The sequence below is a fragment of the Trichogramma pretiosum genome, unplaced genomic scaffold, assembly GCF_000599845.2.
Source record: "Trichogramma pretiosum strain Unisexual culture from Peru unplaced genomic scaffold, Tpre_2.0 scaffold4, whole genome shotgun sequence".
Classification (NCBI taxonomy): domain Eukaryota; kingdom Metazoa; phylum Arthropoda; class Insecta; order Hymenoptera; family Trichogrammatidae; genus Trichogramma; species Trichogramma pretiosum.
The window spans coordinates 1,514,610-1,535,446 of record NW_019641688.1 but is presented as its reverse complement, the minus strand read 5'-3'; the positions used below and the strand labels follow the sequence as shown (position 1 = coordinate 1,535,446).

Sequence of the window (20,837 nt, the reverse complement as noted above, 5' to 3'; positions counted from 1 at the left end):
AAAAACCATTCATAAAGGTTGTAAAGATCATGTATACGACAAATGCGAGAAGAAATGATGATTGACAATTGTAAATATGTATAGATACACTTACATATAGGTTTTTCTAAAATTTTAATAAAAATTGTGCCGAAATGATTGCGTATTATCTAAATCTCGGGCGTTCAACAATCATTACTCCTTTGTACACCGAAAGCATTGAGGTGTTTTCAGATTTCGCGGACACCTAATTACTAATCTCCGTGCTATATTTTGGCAACTTGTGTTCTGTAGATCTCGATGAGCTCTGAATTAATCGAACATTAGCTTATAAAAGATTTTGATAAATTTGTTGAGAGACTGATTATTTATCCCAAGAGAGGCATGATCGGTATTAACAATATGTTCTATCTGAATAAATTAACTTGAAAATAATTAAATAATTTAATTTGAACCAAGAAATGATCTTTAAATATCTTCAAAATTAGTAAAAGCTCTTACAATTATTTTCAAACTGCTCGAGTGTCAAATAAAAGTTTGCGTGTGGGGGGTGGCACTTTTGTCGGTACTGCGTACATAGAACGGACAGACGATCGAGAATATCGGACGCAATCAACGGATTATATTATTTTGTCGCGCCGTGGATGCAATCCCCGCGACTGTGTACCATACCCTATCCATTAGTATACGTTAAGTTAATCGTGTGCAGCGCAGGCAGGCCTAGAGAGTGAGAACCACTGCACGACGGGCAACACTGGCGAGACGGGCATAAAGACTAAAAGAACCGCCTGTTGTCGGTGTAACGCGCCGTACACACATACATATCGTGGCTGCATGTGAGCGGCGGCGTATATATCACATGTGCCGGGGCATTGCCAGTTGTGTCGGTGTGTGCGTATTAGTTTACGCTCTCTTTCTCTTTCTCACTTACTCGTATACGCTACACATATACGCATTTCGCAGGCTTATATATATCAGCAGCAACACACATGGACAGGAGAACGCGCGAACCCTATTGTGCGCGCGAGTATATATATGTGTGTAGCGAAGGGGACGACGACGACGGCGGGCAATTCTTTTACAGTCCGTTTTTTTTTATTTTTCACCTCGACCAACTGGTGTACACTCTATTAGGGCAGTTGGAGTAGGTAGCCAAGTATCGGCGAAATAAGTGCAAGCAGCTGCTCCCTCTTCTCTTCTTTCTCTCGGCAGCTACTTTTCGTCGTTTAAACACGAGCCTCGAGGAATTTTGGTCACAGACTTCTCGGGCCTATATACCTATGTAATAATGTTCGCAGCTGAGAGCAGCGCAATATGCAAAATAATTCGCGCGCGCGCGGCGCGGCCTGAACGACTCGACGATCAGCTCACGAACCTGCAAAAAGGCGAATGTACTGCGCGCGTTTGTACATTTTATATATACCGTATTCTGCAAGATTACGTCAAGCTGCACTCGCTTGCTGCCGCTATTGCTGCGGCGGTGGCTTTCCTTTCGACAATCGGATACTACGCGGCTTATCCCCGGTGCGGCGGTAGTGGCGGCGCTCACGAAGAAAACACCACCCGCCGCAAAAAAGAACCCTCTTTTCCGATGCGCTTTCCGACTTAAATACTTATCTGGACCGCAGCATTGAGCTGTACAAAAAGGTGAGATGCTTTTTCTCCCTCTCTCTCTGTCCGCGTGTGCGGATCTTGACTGCCTTTTCCGGCGATGTGTATACACCAGCCCAGTTCTCTCTCGTCCGCAAGCGCAGCCCATCGCGCGAGGCCAGATATACACCGAGAGGCTCGTCCGCTTTAGCGACTTATCGAGTGAAAGCCTATTCTCTGCCTGTGTATTTTTTTCGCTCGGCTTTTGAATTTCGTATCTGCGCGCGGATTATTCCGTTGTCGCGACTCGACTCGACGTTTCTATCACTGCCCGACACACAAATCTGCCGCTGTGCTGCCTTATCGCGGAGCTTTGAACATATTTTTTACTTGAGCGAGAAAAAAAATATTTTTTCAACTTACTTGACGCGCTGCAAAATCGATCTGAAAAATATTTCGACCTATGCGTATTTTATACGAATGAAAGAAGCCGGTGGCTCGAGTCTAGTTTTTATGTACTTATTCGACTGGCACGAAGCACGTCAAGGTGTATAGATATATATAATTACAAATGACTTCCACCATATAGCAGCTGTGTAAAACGTCAACCCCAGCCCTCGTATAGCCCCGCGCGAGCGCAAGAACTTCGGATGTATAAGGTATATATTATATAAGAAACGGCAACTTTTTCATCGTACTCTCAGCGCGACATTTTGCTTCTAGTTCTTATCCGCGGTATATATAAGGTATATAAGCTGTAAAATTACCTACTGCAAACTTATGACGGAGACGTAAACTTTTGCCTGCCCCCCGTAACGAAAATGAACAGCAATTATAAACTTGACGAAAGGGCCGACTTGGGGGAAGACAATATTGCGTTTACTTGGGTGAAATTTCTTGTATACGAAATTCAGAGCTGTCGAGGGATAAAAATTGCCAAAGCAATAATCCAACGTTACTGCCGAGCAACTTCGTTGTAAATAAATTCAACACCACATTTGCAAGTCAATGTCTACGGATTTTCAACTGTTCGTTTACCAAATCATTTCGAAATATAGTTTTACCGACGAGAGTTGAAATTGCTCGACTTGATTGTACATTTGTTTCAAAATAATTTTTATAAAAAAGAAATCAACTGCAAAATGTTTGAATGCACAGAACATAAAACCATTCGAGCCCAAGTCAAGGTTGTAATGAAAAACGATTTGGAATTTTTTCATCGATCAAAATGAAAAATCGACACTATAGCGCGCATCTGTCTGATGAGGAACAATGAAGGTGCGTATTCTCAAGACTCTTATTTCCGAAGCTCGCAATAGCTGCGGCGTGGCACATAATAATATAAGCCCGCGCTTCCCAATGGGAAGTTGATTTTTCGATTATTCACGCCAAGGGTGGCGGGACATTTTACTCCTCGCTGCATTCGATTTGAGTCGGCTGGGCCACGGCTGTATTTGCGCTGCGGGTCTTGGTCGAGCGGTTTGTGAGTATTTTTTTTCGCGATTAATATGGCGATCATGCACACGCGAGGCGAAATTCTAATAAAAATAATCGATCGGATGTGCTGGAGGGTGGTTAGTGCACCGAGACTGATTGCGCACAATAGAAAAGTATACCGAGTCTCGTTGTAGGACTGAGTAGAAAAAATGATGTGGTATGAATCAGGGTACGAAAGATTATTTTAGAATGTTCAATATTTAAAATCATATCCAAATAAACTGCATTTGCTGCACAATGATGTTGTGGTAAAAGTGAAATTCAAAAAAGCTTTTTTGCATTTATCATAGATTATATAAAAAATTAAGATTTTTTTTAATTAGAAAATGAAAAATTTGCAGCGTACTCATATCTTTCGTTTGTTTCTCACATGGACATTGCGGAATCATGTATTTTGATCATTAGGTACACGTTTGTGCTTTGCAACTATAAATTATCACTACTTTAAGAGCTTTTTAATCGACCGTTGATGCCACTCAATCTTTGCATACACTGGCATAAGTTACGAGAGTTGATATGCGAAGCTAAGCAATGATTCTTGCTTCAAGGCAAGGATTCTATAAGTTATCTATGTACACTGATAGGGATTAGGATAATTTAGAAAATGTTCAACTGATAATTGGAATGTTGAAGATCGGTTTACAAACAATAACGGAAAGAAAGACTTCAAGAAAAAACTGTGCTACAACTTTAGTTTATATAAGGTGGCAGTCATGAAAAAGTGAATAACAGTTTAAAAAAATTTATTGTTCCTAAAAAAATAGAAAAATGTTTATGAGAAATTACAATAGCGTACTCATATGCTTGTAGAAGTCCACCGTGTTCAAATGTCTTCAACGAATCACATGCTCCTAAAATTTGCTACGATCATGTACTGCATTTATGTAAGATTTGAGGTGATTCTTGCGACCATATAATTTGTGATAAATCTCACATCTATTTAAGGTTTAAGAAGATTATGTACTGCATTTATGTGACGTTTCAGGTTACTATTTTGTCCAAATGATTTGTAACAAATCCCACATTCGAAAGGTTTGATCCGATCATGTACTGCATTTATGTGAGATTTGAGGTCACTATTGCGACCAAATGATCTGTGACAAATTTCACATTCAAAGGGTTTAATCAAATTATGTATTTTATCTATGTGATCTTTTACAGTATTCTTGCGACCAAATGATTTGTGACAAATCTCACATTCAAAAGGCTTGCTCCGATTATGTACTGTATTTATGTGCTTATTGAGGTCATTCTTGTATCCAAATGATTTGCGACAAATATCGCATTCGAAGGGTTTGTTCTGATTATGTACTGTATTGATATGAGATTTTGGGTTACTTTTGTATGAAAATGATTTGTAACAAATCCCACATTCAAAAGCTTTGCTCCGATTATGTACTGCATTTATGTGACGTCCGAGAACACTTGATTCTCCAAATGATTTGTGACAAATCGCACATTCAAAAAGTTTAATTCGATCATGTACTGTATTTATGTGCCTTTTGAGTTCATACTGGTGTCCAAATGATTTGTGACAAATCTCACACTCGATGGGTTTGTTCTGATTATGTACTGCATCTATGTGAGATTTGAGGGTACCTTTCTGTCTAAATGATTTGTAACAAAGGTCACACTTAAAGGGCTTGCTTCGATCATGTACTGTATTCATGTTCTCAATGAGGTTACCCTGGAATGAACATGATTTGTGACAAATGTCACATTCATATTGTCCAGTGCTTTCATGTGTCGTATTAATATGTGTTTTTATACTCGCTTCTCCTTCATAAATTTTTCGACACAAATTACACTTATGAGATAATTTGTTTTGTGTTTTTTTCATGCATATTTCTACTTTCTTTGGTCTGTTCACCTTTATTCGAGATTTTTCTTGAAATTGATTGTTTTTATCGTAATCGAAATTTTTTTCTATTAAATTTAAGAGCCTTTTTTCATACAGATAATTTGTTTGAACGTTGTTTTCTATTTTCACAATTGGTAAACAACTATGACACTTGGTTTTAATAATTAAAGGTTCACTTATGGCACTGTTTTGAATTTGGTTTTCTATTTTCACAATAGATGGATAACTTTGATACTCAGTTTTGCAGATAGTTGTCGATAGAGACGGCAATTCAAGTTTAACATCTTTATACTCAAATTCTATGGATATTTTTTTATCTAACTTTTCAGGTAACGCCATAGTCTCATTTATATGATTAGTCTAAAATTAAAATTGATTAATGGTTTTTGATGATAGAAAAACAGAACATGATTCGAATCATTGAACTCACCGAAGATTTATAGAAGCTGAATTTTTCAAAATTTTGGTCTCCGCCTGAGTTAACTGAATTGAAAATATAATCTTCACCTGCACTTAGCCAAGTATCATCCATCTCTTGCTTCAACCTTAAGAAACATCAAATTTGATGAAACGATCGCTCACAAAAACATCATGGCTTGCAAAATAAAAGTTGTACCTAACTACGTCACCATTGATTTCCATTGTTCGCTATTCAATGTGACTTTTGAGAAAATATTCGAACGTTGAGGAAATATTTGAGGTTAAACGCATCGAATAGCAAACACTGTACTTCGATACCACTAATTTGTAAACACTTGCTTACTAAGAAATTCCTCATCAGCGACTGAACGCACTACTCAATATTAGCGAGGCGACCTCGCGATTGTGATTGCTCCTTAGAATATTTCCCTTTCCAACGTCGACTGGTCGTACGCAGTAATGAACTGCGATACAAATAGAGGCGCTCACACATGATTAAAACTACACCGAAATTGTAGTGAATAAATGAAAAATATTTCTTTGAACCCGCACCAATGCAGTACATGGTATTACACAAAGGGCAGTAGGAACGAAGTCCAATTAGTTATTAGAGTGTCAAATGATAGTAAAATGTGTAAGGCAATTACATCGATAATTTAAAAAATACATATGATTTTCAAAAATTACATTTGTAAAGTGTTAAAACCAATTAACAATTTCATTTTTGTCAATGGAAATACATTTGATTCGTTAAATTTCATTGCAGTTACTTGCGAATAGATAATAGATTTGAAAAATTCTCAACTTATTCTTGAATGACTCAAGGAATAAAATTTTTTACTAAAATTGTTCAAATTTTGGGCCATAAAAGTCAAAGTTTAATAATTTTTAATTAAATTCGATTCAGCCTTTTACAATAAAACGTTCGCAGAGCTTATAATGGGTCTGAGAAAAAAGGTCTGAAATATTTTTGCACTAGAAATTGATCATTTTGAAATGGTACAGTGGTCTTCTTTTATTAGTATTTATTCATAAAAATATTGAAACAACACATATTCAGGTGGAAACTCTTCAACTTATTGGCAGCGGCTTTAAATACATAATGTCCGGAAACATGTGAACAATTAAATTATCGTGAATTAAGACAGAGGTTGCGATTATTATTGAAAGGATGATAAAGCCATGGCAAAAGAAAACAATTTTTAACCAGAGACTTTTTCTAAAATTCTACCAACATTTTTTAAACATCTTAAAACAAAGGGCATTATTTAATGCAGCGTGGAAAAATATTCTGTCGCAGCGAGTGGGGCTGTTATTATACGTCGTCTTATGCAATTATGAGTATCGGCTTATGATTCGTGCCACCACAAGCCGAGTTTACACTTATAAAGAGAGAAAAAAAACAGGAACAAAATCGGGGATGCGCGGGTGTTTTTCTTTATCGGAAGAATCATCGTGCGAGTGTGCAGCGAGGCAAGAAGCGTTTCTAAGTATACACAATCATCAAGGACGACACAAAGAAGAAGAAGAAGAAGAAGAAGAAGAAGGCGAAGGAGCAAAGGAGCGCGAAAGAGGGAATGCGCTCGCTCGGCGCTGCGCCTCGTGCACGATGCGGAGACGACGAGGAACCCCCGTTAATCCGCTCGTCCTGTCTCGTTCTCTTTCTTTCTCTCTTCCTTTCTTTCTTTCTCTCTCTCGGCTGAGCGCTTGGCGCGCTTATATACACATTATATAGTATATACACGATCGGAGTCGTGTACAAAGCAAGAGTTGTGTGCGCAGCTCTGGCAACTCTGCTGCTACAGCGCACGTAGGTAGATATATATACTATACGACGCTGCTGCGCTCGGCGTCGTTGCGCGCCGGCCGTGTTATATACTGCACAAAGAAAGAACTGTGTGTGCAGGCGCAACACAGAACTGCATCGAGACTCGCACACACACAAGTATACCAACACATGCATACACGACGACCACGAAGGGAAGGATGCAGTTCGCTCGCGCGCCTTTGTGTCGTTGTACTATAGCTATATAGAGGATAGCCGCGCGTGTATAATGCAACGCCGCTGCCTCCGATGTACATTACACTGATTATAAGATGGTTTAGAACGTTTAACGCGCAAAATCAATAGGGCAATATTCGAATCGCTAACCTGCGTGGGTTTTGTATGATTATTCGAGACTGTGAAGATTGTATGACGCGGCTCGACGATCTACTCCAAAAATCATTGTATGGCCCCTCCACCCATTGTTTCCAGTCGATGAATATATTTTTTCTAATCGTTTTTTTACTCTCCGATTGATCCCAAAAGGCCGACTCCGAAATCGTCAACTTGTCGAATAACTTCGTGTTATATACTTTCTACACTTCCGATACTCTCGTTCGCATCCCGACAAATTTTTGCCGCTTTTTTTGCTCCCTCCTCGATTCCCGTACAAGTCAGCGAGAGGAGATTCGAACATTTATTACCAACAATATAACGAATTTTTATTCGTGATTGGCTGTAACTGAATTTCAAAAAAAAAAAAAATTATTTTTTTTAGTAGTTTTTTCACTTTTTTGATGTTTTTATAGTAAATCGAATTGATTTATAAATAACACATAATTAATAATTATTTGACTGAAGCAGGGGGTAGGCCGCGGTACTCACGACTCGGAGCAATGCACGAATTAAAGCATTTTAAGTCGCGATATGTAGGTGGATGGGTGACCGCCAGATAACCCTTTATTTACTATAATCAAAGCTTCTCAATTTCATCAACAGATGGAGTATAGTCAATTCGCGCAAGTGGCTGAAAAACTGTCCGATTGGTTTATATACAAAAGATTTCGAACTAATGTTTTAATATAAGGTTAGAATTTCAACTGAGCTAATATAATTACACAAGTGTAGGTAGGTTAGCTTTCTAGAGGTAAGCAAATATTTGTTTGTAAAAATCGACGAGTAATATAATTCCATGATAGCAGAAAGGCACCGGTGCATTTCGCAAACCTAACCTCTCTTTCTCTTTCTCGCTAAAATATCAACGCGGCAAAATATACACATATATAAGGGCAGCAGCAGCACACTCCAACAGCAAGCGGTAGCAGCAGCAGCTCAGTTTATGCGAAAAATACACATGCACGCGCATAATAAACACCGCGGATACTGCGTATACACGCAGACGCGCGACTTGGCAGTTGGCGCGTGTTACTGCTGCTGCCGATGTGCATGTGCACATGTACGAATGTGTGCGCGCGCGTGAGAGTGAACGAGAGGGAGAGAGCAGCAGCAGAGGCAGAGCTCGGATCGCGCCAAGTTGCAACCGCGCGCCACTGGAAAGGAGAGAACGAGAGACGGAGAAGGAGAGAGAGTGCGCGAATTCGTATGTGTATGTACGCTGCTGCTGTGGCAGTGGATTGGTGTATTGTGTGCGACGGTGAGTAGCACAGCAGAGCGTTGAGCGTGAGGGCCCGGCGCTCGGCAGAATATATCAGTCGACTTGCGACAGCAGTCGTGACCAGACACGCCGCGCGCCACACGAACGAGGACATCATCGTCATTATCATCATCGTACACGAGCTTATATCCTTCCTTATATATAGAAAAAAAATATATAAGAAAGAAAACAGAACGAAAACTGAGTACGTAGTAGCATACATACCCGCGCGCGCAAACACAAACACACACACCCGTACATAAACAAAGCACAGCCATATACCTTGTATATGCTCATTATTGTTCGCACACACGTACACATAGACAGAGGACATTGATCGGAGCAGAGCATCATCAGCAACAACAACAACAACAACGACAGCGATCCACCTGCCAACACGCACTTTAAAAAGTTTCGCGAATCCAGAAGTTTCCCCGTGGGCCGATCAAACTTGCGGCTTTTGTTACACGGAGTGTGCGGAGGTGTGTGCGTGCTTGAATTCGCCATTATTATAACGAGTGATCGCCCGAGCTTCAGGTGGTGTGTGTACCCGTGCGCGAGTGCGATGTTGTTGTTTATCGTTGATGAAGATCGTCGTCGACCAAGAGTCAGTTAAAAAAAAAAAAAATAAGGCAGCGATCAAAGCTCCGCAGCTGCTGTTTTTCGTTCGCGCGTTAATGCGACTATCTGCTACTGTGTGTGCGTCGAGTGAGAAAGAGCGAGAGAAAAAAACACGAGAAATTTATGTGCTTTAATAATTTGCTCGTTGACGTCGTTTCTCGCTACTACTACAATACATCGTAGCCACTGCATCCACTGGTGTGTTGATTATTCTATATGAAAAAGTTTATATATAAATAATTTGTTTATATATAATATACGTGTATGTGTGCAATCGTATTAAAGTAATAAAGTGTGCGTCAGTGCTAGTTGTGTATACACCTTGGCGTCGTCCACTATATAGGCAACATCAGCAGCAGAGATATTCGCCATCATCGATTGTTCGCGCGCTCACTGCTGCTACACATATATATATAATATTATATATAAAAGCGAGAAGGTGCACACTCGCGCCTCTCTTACAATCCTTTGTTTTCTTCGCTGCTCTCCGCCGCGGCTCTTACGCAGTCAAGGTTGCGGAATTGTGTGCGATCCTCATCTCTACGGCGAGCCGTTAACCTCTCGAGAGCAGCATCTATATAAGTGAGAGAAACTGCAACTGCAATAATTGCTGCTACTCCAGTTTTCAGAATATAATAACAACGAGTGATCTGCCATTTGGGGCTATACATGTAAAGTGTGTGTGTATTATGTTATTTAATGTGTGAGTGCAGTGCACCGTTGCCGTTGTTATAGGGCCGAAATAATATATACAAAGTATATATTGCAACAGAGACAAAATAAAAACTGCAACGCGTCCCTCTTTGGCTCACTGCAAATGCCGGTGTCTTGCATTGACAACAACCACCGCTTCTTGCCTCAATAAAACTTCGTCTTTCTTCGACTGCATTGCAGCAGCGTCCGTTCCTCGCCCGATCGCGCAACAATTTTTTAGGTGAGTCTATATATCACACATCGCCCTTCAATCTGCGCGAAATTTTACTTGTCGAATAACTGACCGTGCGTCTGTTTGCACGGGCTCGAATTTTTTTGTTTTGTTTTGCTCAACGTATTTACCTTTTCGAACTCGGCTGCTCCGAATGTTGCATACTCGAATTGGCTCATGTCCTGTAATTGGTGCATCCAATATTTCGCTTACCGAGCGAGCTTTTGTGCGAGATAATGTAATAAATTGTCGAGGTTTTGTCGAGTCGTGTGGCCTCGTCGAAAGGGTTAGCGGCGAGGCGTGTGTGAAATGGCTTGTGTATCCCAAGTCAAAGCTTATTTGTACTTTGTATAGAAAAAGCTGTACAAAAGCCCGCTGCAGTTCGCTAATACAATTTTCAGTCGCTATTTTGCGCATACAATGCTTCGTTCCTTTTTTATTTTGTTAAACTGAAAAATTCAGTGCAAAATTCGTTGTAAAAGTTCCCTCAAGGACGTTATTTTTCGACCCTACAAATTCCCCAGACGCATACGCCTGCGCCGCTGCAAAACGTGCTTCGTGCCGCCGAGGTTCATGGCTGCTTTTTCGGAAAACGCAATTCGCAATGATATTTTTCCCTCAAGGTTATAAAAGAGCTCCGAAACAAAGCGATGTTCGATTACCACCTCGCGTGTGCTCTCTTCGTTTTGCTGCTAACTGCTCTCTCGCGTTGCAATTAAGAAAATGATTCTTGAGCTTTTATGAGTTTAGCCCCCCAACAAATGAATAGAGGAGGAGGTGTGTGTGCAGTGCAATTGCATCCGTAAAATTTTCAAAGCTCGGAAGCTCGATGCGTCAGAACAGCGTATCATTATTTTCTGTTGTCCTAAATTGCCCCCTTCTCCCTTTGTTGTCGAACTCGATAATTCTAGAGGAATGACGTATATTTTGCTGCTATATGGAGAAGTGCAAATATCAACGTCGGATGCTTTTTCGTCGAGGCGGGTAATGCCTACTCACTCGTACGCCTATAGATATCGTGTTGTGTATATAATGTATAACCCGATAAAGAAAAAAAAAAAGAAAAAAAAAGAAGTAATCGGACATTTGCCAAATGACATAACAACACGAGGTGCATTGAAGCGTTTAAAAAGCGAAGACGTACGTGTGCGAACGTTTATCGCTCAATATTTCTCATGGCTCTACCGTTGCTGCTTATACTCTTACGTACAATTTCGAGCTGACGCGATTAGTGCACGCTACACTGCTGCTGCTGCTGCTGTTGCTGCTTAGTTGTAACGCGCGCGCAGTGCAGTTTTATTATTTAGTCGTGTGTGGCTTTTTTAAGAGGCTCGCGGGCACGTACGAGTCTCTCGTCGACAAAACACACTACGCCGCTTCTGCAGCTGCAGCAGCAACGTAGCGTAGCTTAGTTTAACTTAGCGCGCGCGCATTACCTAAGCAAAGCCGCCGTCATGTACTTGCAATCACCCAGACCGAGATAACTGCGACAATAATATAACGAGAGTCGATGATTATTATTATTGCCTGCTAAAATTTCCGATACACAATGCCAAACGATATAATTGAAACTTTGGACGCGCGTACTTCGTCAGAGAACTGGGTTAAGCCTCCCCATTATAACGTGCATATTTTAATATCACAGAATTAGCAAATTTGTCGAAACAGTCGATTGGTTTTTCCTAAACGTCGTCGCGGTCATATTAAAGATTGGACTTGTCTATGTCCACACAAATTTTGCTCGCAATTTAAGCGAGCGTGACCTAACTCGCTTGCCCTCTAATATGAATAAAAAACAAGAAATATAAATATGAAAATTATACTAAATTAATGTACGAAAGAAAATACTTGCATGTTTACAATTCAACATTTTTTTTCATGAACATATAGGTCGGTAAACATGAATAATTTACGCGCATTAAAATACGTGCAAAATACGCACTATGCTCGAATAAACCTGAATCAACGTTCTGTTTACAACAATCTCCGCGATCATAATGAAATTACATTTTCTGCGGGTCTGCCCTTTGTCCGGTGGCTCTCTTTGACACCTGTAAGGGCGCCGAGTTGTGTGTCGAACGAATTGTCACACGTGACAGATACCTTATACACTCGAGAAACTCGAATGCCCATCCACTCGACTCTACAATAATTAATTGCCCGATTGCGCTCCGGTATATATGTTCTTTGTCGCGATGGGAATTTCTCCAAAGTATAAAACGCAAAAGTGGCGGAAGATTATAAATAGGCTCCACGTTGTGGAAATAGCTGAAAGCGCCGAGCGCCGTGGTCGTCGTCGACACCGCCTTTACATACACGTTATTATACCAGTGGTGTGTACCGTGTAATATACACAATCTGCAAAAACTTTTAGGCTGTATATTGCTGTTGCTACTTTTGCTACTGCTCCGTATCGTACGAATGACGGCTTCGTAATATTACGCTACCATGTGCTTTTTAAAAAATTCGAGAGTGGGCGAATTCTTCGGTACGATATCTCCTCATTTTTAGATAAAAAAAAATGAATCGCGCTCGGCTGGAAATCAACTATAGAGGTTCGAAGCTCGCTCTCCGCTGCTCGATTCATTTCCGAGTTTTATGCTATGTATAACAGAAATACGCGAAGCAGCCTCGAAATGTGTATATAAACTGCGAGCGGAGCAGCGGCAGCGGCATGGGTGGCGGCACACACAGTGTTTAAGCACACAGGCTGCTGCTGCTGCTGCTGCTCGGTCCGTGGTATTTCTCTCATTCTTTCTCTCGGATATATAGTATAAGTCTGCTCCGTCTCTCTCGGCTCTCAAGGTCTAATATTTGGTCGCGTGTGTGCGTACAGTGTACGTGTATTATACGCCTCTCCTCCACGCGCTCGCGCGAACTCTGCTTTGCTTTTTATATATATTATATATTATATATCCTACGCAGCAGCAACCCGACGATCTCGTATTATATGTATTTCGATTCGCGTGCGCAGAGAAGCGCAACGCACCACACATGATTGGCGATGAGCAATGCTGCTTTATGCTATAGATATATATATATATACGCTATGTACGTGCCGCAGAGTGCGCGAGCGCATTCGTGTATACACACATATATTCGCATTTGTCTCGTAGTAGTATTTGTCGTTGTTCTCGCAGTCGTTGAACTTTGCGCGCGACTCCGCATCAGACGCCGTTTGTGTTCGTTCGTTTGCACTGCTGCTGTAGCTACAGCTCTATACGTTCGTAATAGCACTTCGATTTCGTGTACCAAAACTCATGACTGTATTATATTTTTATTTATTATATTCAGTATCTACCGGATGGAAAATTACTCTCGACGAGACACGCCGAGTTGTGTTACGATTTTTGCGCGCGCTCGCTAAGCTTCGTCAACACAATCGTATTTAATGTCCAATTGTGTTTCGTCTATAGTCCTAGATGTTTTTACGATGTTTTTGCGCATTGCGCCGATGTCAGATTGGTTTGTTCAAGTTCATTGAATCGATAAAAAAAATGTGCCTAACTGTTGTGCAGTCAACTAACTTTCATTGAACGAAAAAATTAAATGACTAGCTCTGACATAGTACTTCATACGTCTTTGAACGTACAACTTTGGTCAAACAAACAGATGTCATTTTTGTTGGAACGATTGCTCCCCAAGTGTTTTGGACTATAAAAATCAATGTGAAATTAGTCGTATTAATTTCAATCAGTTATATCGAGTTAAATAACTGTATCGTATAGATTTCAGCTCATTCGAAACAACGCGAATCTCATTACTGAAGTAAAACAAAAATTCCATTCATATATTCGAGATTGTATTTCCTGTTAGTATGTTTGTTATTTTTTTTTCTTTCTTGAAATGGAAACGGATGCTCACGCATCAATAACAAAAACATTCACGAACTAGATGTTTACCTTTTTTGTTTTTTTGGACGAGTTGACTGAGTGCAGCTCCAGAGCTACTTCGGTGTACAATCAATTTATAAGTGACCGCCACAGCAAACTTTCACAGGTAGTGTGTAAAAGGCTTGAATTTCAATTGACATGTCCAAACCGATAACACCTGTAGCCCCGGAGAATATTAATGCGATTGCTTGTACATGGTACGATATCCGACAGATGTTGAACTTTTTGCTACTAATGAGAAAGCAAAAAGCTCGTGATAAAGCTCGACCACGATCGGACGGTGTTGTTTTTTTGTTCACCTGACACACGCGCCAATTTGAAATGATCTATTGATTATACTTTGGAAAATTCTTCCTAAAAACAACAGACATCCGAACTTTGAAAGTCGATCGGGATATTGTGAATAGAAGACAGAAGCCTCTGCCTCGAACTTAAACTCTAAGTCAGCTTCCGAAAGAGATATACGCTCGACGAACTTCTAAAGGCTGAGCGGATCACCTCCGATAATTACCTTGATTGACGGACCCTAGCTTAAGCAATTCCAATATTGAGTTTAACGGGACCAACACTCTTGATTAAAGCTTCTCGCAAGTTTCTTGACAATGGATCCTGTAATGCCGATATAGAAAAGAGTAAATTGTCTAAATAATTGAATGAAAAAGTATAAGTTCTCGGAGTATGTTATTTGATTATCCTTCACCGTAAAGCAACCAACGTCTTGCTTCGGTTACGCTCACCTCAAAAGAGTATAAAAAAGTGCAGAGCAATCGAAAATTCAAGCTTTGTTCCGCTTTTTCACTCGGAGCGAAAAATATTTCTACATTTTGTTTTACTTTGTGTGAGAAACGCTCAAGATTTTTTTTATAGCTCTAACTAGAGTTTTTCTTACTTGATATCGTGTAATGCGAAAATAACCTGCATTCTGTTTGGAAATTTGTGCGGTATCTACAAAAACAATTTCAATCTTATCTTTGCAGAAAAACATGTTGTTGCTCGAGGGATAAAAGAAAAATTTAATAAAAATAGCGAGGGAAAAGGTCATATTGTAAAGCGTCGAAGCAAAAAAGATATGGGTCGCCGATTTCTGCGGCTCGATGGGATTTAAAAAGCTGATTTTTTTTTTAGTCAAGTTATCTCCGCTCGCGCCGGCGAAAGTTTCACATTATTACGTGATAAATGATTTCACGTTCAACGTAACTGAATTCATAATTTGTATACAAATACTCTCTCTTTCTCTGACACTACTGAGCACGTGTATGTAGTATGTGCATGAGCCTATAATGCCTAGTGCTTCGATGTCGGTGTGTGCTTCCGTTACAGTAATAGTTACATGTACAAGTCGCAATCTTTCAAAGATCATTTCACTTACATCAATCGTGCGTATACACTTTCTATTTTTTTTTCTTCGACCTACATATATACGGAGCAGATTCATAACTCATGCGTACGTCAACACCTGAGTATCCGAGTACCTGAGCACTTATAACTATGACTATCGATCTGTAAAAAATAAATTTTCTAACGTTCCGTTAAAACATGTATCGTGCTGTTTTTCGCAATGTATTTGGGTTACTTTCCGTCGAAAGAAGAAGATACGTTCACATGAAAATGTATACGCGATGCAGCAGTAAGCAAAGTAGTAAAAAAATATCAAGCTTTCTCGTGCAGACTTAGTCATTTGTGCATTGTTCTCCTTGACTCCCTCCCTCTCTGCGTCTCTCGCTCGCTTTTGAGATCATCGAACTGATTTACCCGCTCCAGTCTCAGCAATATACTTTGAAATTGTTGCGCATTCTAGTATTATATGATATGTACATGTTCACACACAAATACAGCGCGCGCACGCGTGTACGTGGTATATGGTGCAGTTATATGGACTAGTAGTGGTAATGGTAATGGCTGCGTAACGCGTTTTAAACGAAAGAAAAAGAAAACGCGCGTCTCGCCCTTTTCTCATATCACTCTCTTCTCTTCTCGGCGGCTAAGAGAAATTTACACTAAGTAAAAAATATACAATACAAATGACTTATTACACGTGTTATTATTGCGTGCATTATACCGTAAAAACTCTTGAGACAAAAGAAGATGAGTAATGGAAATTAATCATTTTGAAATGCCAAATCTCCGGCATTCCTTTGAAAGACACGCGACCAAAAAATTTTCACACATAATATTATATTCATGCGTACTTTCATTCTCTAGTTATTGAAAACGCAATCAGATCACGAGAGAGTTTGCATGCAAAATTGCGTAGCACTATAGGAAATGATATATTTGAAAATATTTAAAATAATAATTTATCCCTCATATGCAAGTCAAATCGATCGGACAATATAATAAATAAACCTACAATAGCAAATGTATACGTTTTATCTCTTACTTTGCTTTAAAAGGGATAAACTTGCTTTTATTGATCATCCGTAAATATTTGCGATTCGCATAAAATTAATTAGTGCCTCTTTGTTTGTTGCAGGTAAGCATGATCGACGCAGCCGATTGAAGCCGCATACAAGTACACTCATTATTAGATAATGGATAAAGCGTAATATATGCCTCTGCTATTTTCCAATTTTAATTCCATACTCTATGCCGCTAGGGTTCTCACATAACGTTTCTGACATCGATCGAGCTGATACTCCATGATTCTGTCTCTGTCTCTCCTCTCATCTCTCTCTCTTTCTTCTTACTCTCTGTACACCCTATGGCTCTCTGGCAAGTCTTTACCGATAACTTTCTAACCCTCTTCGAAACCGAGCTTTATATACCGTATATAGTTTAACGAGAAGCCGGGGCTAACAAGCTTTAATGAACGCCACCCGTATAATAAAACGCACTCGACTGTGCACGTGCCTGCCTTTAGCCCGCCTGAGAGTTATACCATTGATATATCCTCGATCTCGACTAGGCGATTTCATAACGATTAAATAACGCGCGCGCCTCGGGACTCGGAAAAAGAAAAGGACTATAAGGTCCGCGCAGTTGTCGCATTGTGCTGCCGCCGCCGCCGCTGCTGCTGCTGCATTATGCGCGCTTGACGCACACAAACTCGGGCACACGTTCTGCAATCGTCTGTATATACGAATGCTCTCAAACAAATGAAATCGAATTATAGAAGGAAAAATTGCGCATTACCCAATCGACGATTATGGGTGGCCTGTGTGCGACACCCGTCGTACGCTCATTGTATAATGAGTTTTTTTTCATTTATTGCTAGCTTGCTGATCTACTTATGATATCATGATTGTTTGATGCTCTGTAAGCTCCGATTTGTTCCGTATACGCTTGGTCCAGTTAGGCTCAAAGGATTGGTATACTAACTGAACATTTTAGCTTTTGCTTGCTCGCTTGTTTCTGACTTTGAGTAATTGTTTGTTTTAACGATAATCTCAATCTTGAGCAATACACCAATTGTTTACCAACGCTATACCAATTGTTACGGTCGACGATGAAATATCTTATGTGGGTCAATTAGATGCCGAAATTGAATTTCTCACAGTTTTTTTTCTTTGCTTCGAAAAAAACATTCTCTTTCCAATAAATAAATAGAAGTTTTACCTTGAAAATTACTGTGACCTTTGAATATCAGACTAAGCTTGAGACAAGATAATTTTTTTGCCAAACTCACGAATTTATCCCGATGTAATGTTGTGTTATTTTTTACCTTCTTCAAAGAATCAACATAATATTGCTTTATGCGTGAAATGAAAAAAAATTACACTGTGCTAATAAGGAGGCATTGTAAACCTGATTCCGGAAATGCGTATGCTAATTTACTTCAGGGAACCAAAATAAAAGACATGAGAGATAAGAAGTCACTCATAGCGGTATCGCGCGTGGTTACAAGTGCGTAAAATCCGGAGATTTGCATAGACTGCAGCTGTGCAGTGCGCCACAGAGTTTCTCCTCGAAACCGAAGGAGTTTTTAAAACCGTAACGTCGTATAACACTAGGCATGAAAATTTTAAAAATATCTCAGGAAATCGTTACAGTTTTATTTTTCTTTTCAAACAATCAAGAAGCGTAATTTTAGCAAAAAAATTTCCAGCGATTGACGGATATGCTGATTGAATAAATAAATAAGATAAGCACGAGACCAGGATTCTTTCACATCACTTACTAAATTTAATTTTAAAACAAAAATGATTTTAGTTGATAATTTTGTTACTGGTGATGCTTGAAACAATAAAATTTAAATCGTAAAAGTCTAATAAGATATTTTTAGGCACAAAAAAATGTATACATTAGTAATACGCCGAAGAGTTTGAATACAGCAAAATGTTAAGTTGCAAATCGTCATTGCTTCAGTAAATCATAATTAAAAAATTGAAAATGAATTCAATTCATGACTAATCTAAACAGTTTTTTCTCCAAGAGCCATTATTTTTTTTTCTCTGATGCTCGTTGAAAGGCGCGTGAAATAACGATGCTTATGTTACTGCTAAACGTCATTTCCAACACTTGAAAACTCAAGCGTTTCCCTAGAGGCTGTGAAAATGTTCTTTTAATCATTTTTCTTTTACAGTCGAAGCAAAATCTGCTGTTATATCGATGTGACATCGAAAGCGGAGTCGAGAATTTATATGCACATAGTGAATTTTATTGTTGATCGAATAAAAGCAACGAGCGAGAAAATTTAGCTTTGTTGGTAAAAAAAGAAAACGTTTTTCCGCTCCAGTTCTTGTAAAATGTTACCTTTTTATCGATGAATGATGTATTAAGTAATACTGCAAATAAATAGGAATATTTATGCACATTGTAAGATCGTTTCAGAATTTATAAAGTAGTCGGTAAAACGATGATACCTTTTTTAAGGATAATAGAAAAACATTCCAGCATTGCATTGTATGTACTCAAAAGTTACGGTTTGGAAAAAATTAAGATACGAATAATAACCTTCATGAAATTTTTCACTGTTTCCGTTCAAGTTAAGAAATTTGATATAAAAAAATTTTCGCTATTGTAAATATTATTAATTATGATGCAATATATCATGAATTGAAGTAAAAGGAAACTAAAGCTTACTCATCGACTACCTCGGCTCTCGCTTCTAAATATTTTTCAAGAGTCACGAATACTATACTCACGAATATTATGTTTTACTCAAACTCGTCACTCGCCATATTATTGTTAAAAAAAAAATTTTAATTCAGCACTTTCTCAGTTAGACCAAAATTCGTGAAAAAACAACTATTCATTTTGAACTTTGAATTAAAATTCAATTCAATTTTTCCATTAATAATTTCAATTAAAATCTTTTTGATTTAATTCAATCGAAAAAATGATTATTCTCATGGACTTTTGATCAAATTCAGACGAGAGATTGACAATTTAAAACTGCAAAAAAAGTAAAGCTTGAATTTGAGGCTCCAAATCTAAATCATTTCCTTCAATGCTTGAATCTCGCTACGGACTTCATAACTGAACTTACGAATTGTGCTTGAGTGGGTGTATGAATGCAGTTAGACTTTTCGCAGTGACCCTGATCGCTGCTAGACACATAAATGCAGCAATTATTATTTTCTTGCTGCTATACAAGTATAAAGCGCCGAGTGAAAGGAGACTACTACTACTAATACGTTGTCGGTATATATATGTGTGCAGTATAATACGCGCGACTGCACGTATTCGAGTGTGCGATCGAGTATTACCTCATGAGTCTTGGGTTACAATCCCGCTTAGTTTCTTTTACGAATGTACTTTTCCAGCGCGCGGGGATTCACGTTTGAATTATTTAATATTTTTATCGTTTCGAAATGAGCAGCAGTAGCTTTCAATTTATTAATCGCACCAGCGAATTACTTACTGCGTCTATTATTGCAGCTTTTAAATTTTCAGTTGTTTCTTACGATATGCATTAGTGCCTTAATTCTATTTAAACTCATTATCTATATTTTCGATGTTTGGTAATGGTAAACATGCTACGAAAACTTATGTAAACGCTTTACGGTTTCTAAACAACTTCATCAAATTAAACAATTTTTTAGATAAAAAAATTGTGACATTGCTCTCAAGTTAGCACATCTACTCAGATTTATTATCTGTAAAATCATCTACTTTTACATATAATGACAATAAAATAACCATGGTTCGGCTGCAACTCCAATCGAAGCTGCCAGACACGTTTCAGAGGGTGCATCCGCAGTAATACTTCTTGAAATGTCTTGATGTACCGTTGCACCTTCGCATTTCTTGAAACTCGCTCGTTTTCACCGCTCTTGATATCACCAAAAGTCACCAAAGCTCCGAAACAGCCCTCCAACTCGAGTATCTTGGTCCTGTCGCAACAAAGCTGAAAAAAGTGTGGCTAGTGGACTAAAAGCTACTCATGCTCGTATCTCGCAGCGCACACACGAACACAACTATCATATACATAAGCATTCGTAGAAGTACCGAATTTTCACGACACCGCGAGACCGGTCGTGAGTCACGAGCGTAAACCGCGGCTCAAGTTGTTTACGGTTGAGCCCTCGAGTCACGCGTTCGGCCGCGGCGTATTATTATACTAGCCGTCGGCGCGCCTATCTCCTCGTGCCCGCCTCGTACTCGCCAACCTACAAACATTAGGTTTTAAAACGTTCAGCAACGTGCTTGAAAACAAAGTAAGTGCGATGACGATGCGTGCGAAAATTTTA

At 39.3% G+C, this 20,837-nt stretch overlaps 2 protein-coding genes across 4 annotated transcripts in view; one reads left to right on the top strand and one right to left on the bottom strand.

Moving 5' to 3' along the window:
- Positions 1-5,691, bottom strand: part of LOC106656003 (zinc finger and BTB domain-containing protein 41-like) — a 31,872-nt gene extending 26,181 nt beyond the window's left edge. The window contains exons 1-3 of the mRNA XM_014376614.2: positions 5,544-5,691; positions 5,358-5,472; positions 4,612-5,287 (exon numbers count right to left, since the gene is read on the bottom strand). Coding sequence (XP_014232100.1) covers positions 4,612-5,287; positions 5,358-5,472; positions 5,544-5,569 — 817 coding nt within the window. The 5' untranslated portion in view covers positions 5,570-5,691. The remainder of the gene's footprint in view (positions 1-4,611; positions 5,288-5,357; positions 5,473-5,543) is intronic.
- Positions 5,692-8,822: 3,131 nt separating this feature from the next.
- Positions 8,823-20,837, top strand: part of LOC106656285 (brain tumor protein) — a 45,307-nt gene continuing 33,292 nt past the window's right edge. Inside the window, exon 1 of one of the 3 annotated variants that reach the window (XM_023461684.1) lies at positions 8,823-9,585. The gene's annotated coding sequence lies outside the window, so the exon portion shown is untranslated. Of the gene's footprint in view, positions 10,322-16,678; positions 16,748-20,837 lie in introns of those variants that run through there. The other 2 variants (XM_014377154.2, XM_023461683.1) reach the window with 2 other exon arrangements.